General features: G+C 36.8%; 1 protein-coding gene across 1 annotated transcript; it reads left to right on the top strand.

Annotated features, from left to right (window-relative positions):
* Positions 1-1335: 1335 nt before the first annotated feature.
* LOC118757345 (gastrula zinc finger protein XlCGF57.1-like) lies at positions 1336-2170 on the top strand (the record flags this gene model as incomplete). Its single annotated transcript, XM_036492063.1, is given in 2 exon segments — positions 1336-1357; positions 1415-2170. A coding segment is annotated over 1 exon segment (126 nt), but the record flags the coding sequence as incomplete, so codon positions are not given.
* Between the last annotated feature and the right edge of the window lie 1084 nt (positions 2171-3254).

The raw sequence follows: 3254 nt of genomic DNA, 5'->3' as shown, positions 1-3254 counted from the left end.
TATATGCATGAGAAATTTTTGACAGTAAACTGCCGGCGTGCGTGAATATTAGGTTGGCCTGTAAGTTAACATCAACCGAGGCCATATGTTGACAAGGGATGCAAAATCACAGTTACATAAAAGAACTGGTCAGATTTTCCAGAAATCCCTTCAATTCTGATATAAAATATGATGCTAAAAGACTGCAGATCTCCCATTTAGATGACCGGTCATATGGCCGGAAGATGTCTCGTAGAATTCCCAGCGAGTTTTGCTTTACATAAAAATTTGTGCTCTTTTATCTTCATTTTGACTCACTTCAAAGTTGGTTCCTTTAATTCAAGTTGGCATTCGGTTTTTGGAATTCGAATAAGTTCTCAGCAAAAACGTTTGTTTAAAAAAATACATATGTGTACATAGTGCTTGAAAATATGAATTTTTCTATTACCTTAAACCTTTGGGAGTGGGCAAAGATTATGTTTTTTAATTTAGGCAGAATTGAATATGCGCTATCTGGGAAGACAATATCTACGTGTAATATTTATTCTGTTTGTTGGCACTATATCCAAACACAAACGCATCTTAAGAGTCTTAACAGTGAAACAATTTCTTATTTTCTAAGTTTGCGAATACAACATCACACTTAAAATTAAGACATTTATAACAAACATTTTATGAAGAAAAACCCTTCTTCGTTTAAAATAAAAATAAGCGAAATCGGCCCAATTTCATACAATCCTGCCTGACATGAAAATTTTCTCCACGATAAGGCTGGTAGCCATTTCTAACAGATTTTGGGTCGCTTAGTCAAAAATGGAAACATATATACACATTTTAAATTTAAGAAAACAATGCAAATAGAAAAATCGGCTAAAAACGGCTAGTTTTTTTCTGCAACGGCTAAATCTAGCGGGAAAACGGCTAAAATGGCAAAACTGCGTGTGAAAGTGCCCAAAGGTACATATGTACGTAACACTGGATACACACGACGAACATGTGCGCGCACATGTGTGCCAACATGCTCGCTGTCGTTTGCCACTGACGGTGCGCAGCTCAAATGTGATTTTGTTGCGATAACCACAGATCGATTTTGGCTGTTTATGTTTTGTTTATTTAATGCTTATTATTCATTTTCCACAACTGCTAAGCAAATTATATAACAAACAACATATAAATCCACATTTCAAGCTGCGTGCAAAAAATATAAAAAATCTGCCAAGCTTCAGTCAACACTGCATGCAACCCTACATATTGCTGAATGGATTAGCGGCATGTAGCCACCTATCCGTGAAGCTTCTGCTGAAAATTTTCCAGTTTGGTAAATTGTATTTTGATTTTTGTGCTCGTGGTTTGTAATTAAGTTAGTTTATATATAAAAGTAATAATATTAGGTCAATGTTAAATTTATATCGAAATACTGAATGTTTTTTAATAGAACAAACGAAGCTGAATTAGTCGCGTTTGCGCTGAATTGGCATCGGCAACCCGAAGCAGATCGAAAAACGAGTACGAGGGACTCTTATTCCAAATAGTAATTTCAAAATGGCGTCAGTGATTTTTGGTGGTATTTAGTGTCTGTTTAGCGAAGTTTCCGCGGTATTTGTGCAGCTGAAAAGTTAAAAAATTCTGAAAGATAATAAATCTTATGTGATACGCGCTGTTGTTGAAGGATATATATATTTCTAGCAGTTGTGCCTTTTAATTTTCATCTAGTGATAATTCACGTAAAAATGGCGCATGTAACTAAGGAAGCGATGTAACTTTCTTTTTTTACAACTTTTCGATTTTGTGGAGTGCAGTATATGCTTATCTAGAAAACAAGTCGTACAGCGCGTTGTGAATGTTATAACTTGCACTCCTTATTGCAGTGTGACAAGTGGCAAGTGGTACAGTCCGAGGTAGAACACGGCATACATCGTTTTTTATTGCCAGCGTGGGAACATACGGGAAAAACTTCATATATACCTTTTTAATTACCGAAAAATTGAAAAAACTTCACAAAACGTGAGTGTAGCAATTGCTTATAGAGTGAAAAAGGCGGGTAAAGGAAAACATTATCGTTAAAATGTGTGCAGCACATAGTAATCCGCAACAGGGCTTCGGCTACACCTGGGGCTTCGCAGACAATACACGGACGGAGTCTGTATTAGAAATTCCGGCAAATATAAATTACACAGTCAGCAGCGAATCCGTAAGTGAGCAGAATTAAAAATTCGATTTAATGATTTCTTTTAGAACTAAATAGTATCGAGACGCGTTTTTTGCTTCGCTACCACCAATGTAATGTTTTCAAAACCTCGCTGTCTCAATTGGTGTCTGTGTACGAGACAACCCCCTCCCTGGATTTCTCACATTCATGAATACTCGTACACGTAGTGCGTGTACTTTTTGATATAAGTGCATATATATATGTACATATATGAATCTATACATACGATTTGTATGTACGTATATAAGGTGCACATGTGTGTTCCTTCTGTGCCTATACGTACAGATGATTGTGTGCGACTATACGTATACGATGTTTTATGTAACGCTACCTTTGTCGTTATCGGCTGCGGTCACACTTTGTCACATGCATGAGTAGTGGACATTGGCATTTGTTTTGCATTTAAAATGAGCTGCTGTTGATAACGAGCCAGGGGAGTGAAATAAATCTGATTCTAAAAATATACATTTTCTCCCATATATAAATTTATGCTTTGAATCGTGAATTAATTTTAAAATGGCGACTGTAAATTCGCCTCGTTTTGAGCAAATAGTGGCAGACAAGGCGAATTTATATAAATTCGCCTTGGCGGCTGAACGACGACGAAATTATCAACGCAGGGTTGCATTATTTCGTCTAATTTGCCGAATTTCGAGCGAAATCGTGCTGATGTTGACGGCATAGCATGCCGGGCATATCTTTTGCCAAGGTGTATTTAACATAAATACGCCTTGCTCTTTATTTCATTCAATAATGTATACATAGTGTATACATGTAACACATAGCTACATTGAAAGGCAAACATTGCATTTTGATATCTTTGGGATGGTACACACACAGCTTCAATTGTCGCGCTGAATTCACACAACGAAACGCATTGTTGGTTGTGTTGTGTATTTTGTATTGTCGAGTTTTTGGCGCAAAAATATACTGTCAAAAGTCGACCTGTGGAAAAGTTGCGCGCAGTACGGTTTGGCTTTGTATGCGTAAAAGGAGGTTTGTATTTGTTTGTTTACATTTTTATGTTGTAAGTTCTGATTGGCATGTTTGGTTTATAAGCTGTTGC

This window comes from Rhagoletis pomonella, unplaced genomic scaffold, assembly GCF_013731165.1.
Source record: "Rhagoletis pomonella isolate Grant_MI unplaced genomic scaffold, Rhpom_1.0 Rhpom_scaffold_16831, whole genome shotgun sequence".
In the NCBI taxonomy this organism is placed as follows: domain Eukaryota; kingdom Metazoa; phylum Arthropoda; class Insecta; order Diptera; family Tephritidae; genus Rhagoletis; species Rhagoletis pomonella.
Note: the sequence above shows the minus strand (reverse complement) of the source record. Positions and strands in the feature narration are given on the sequence as shown.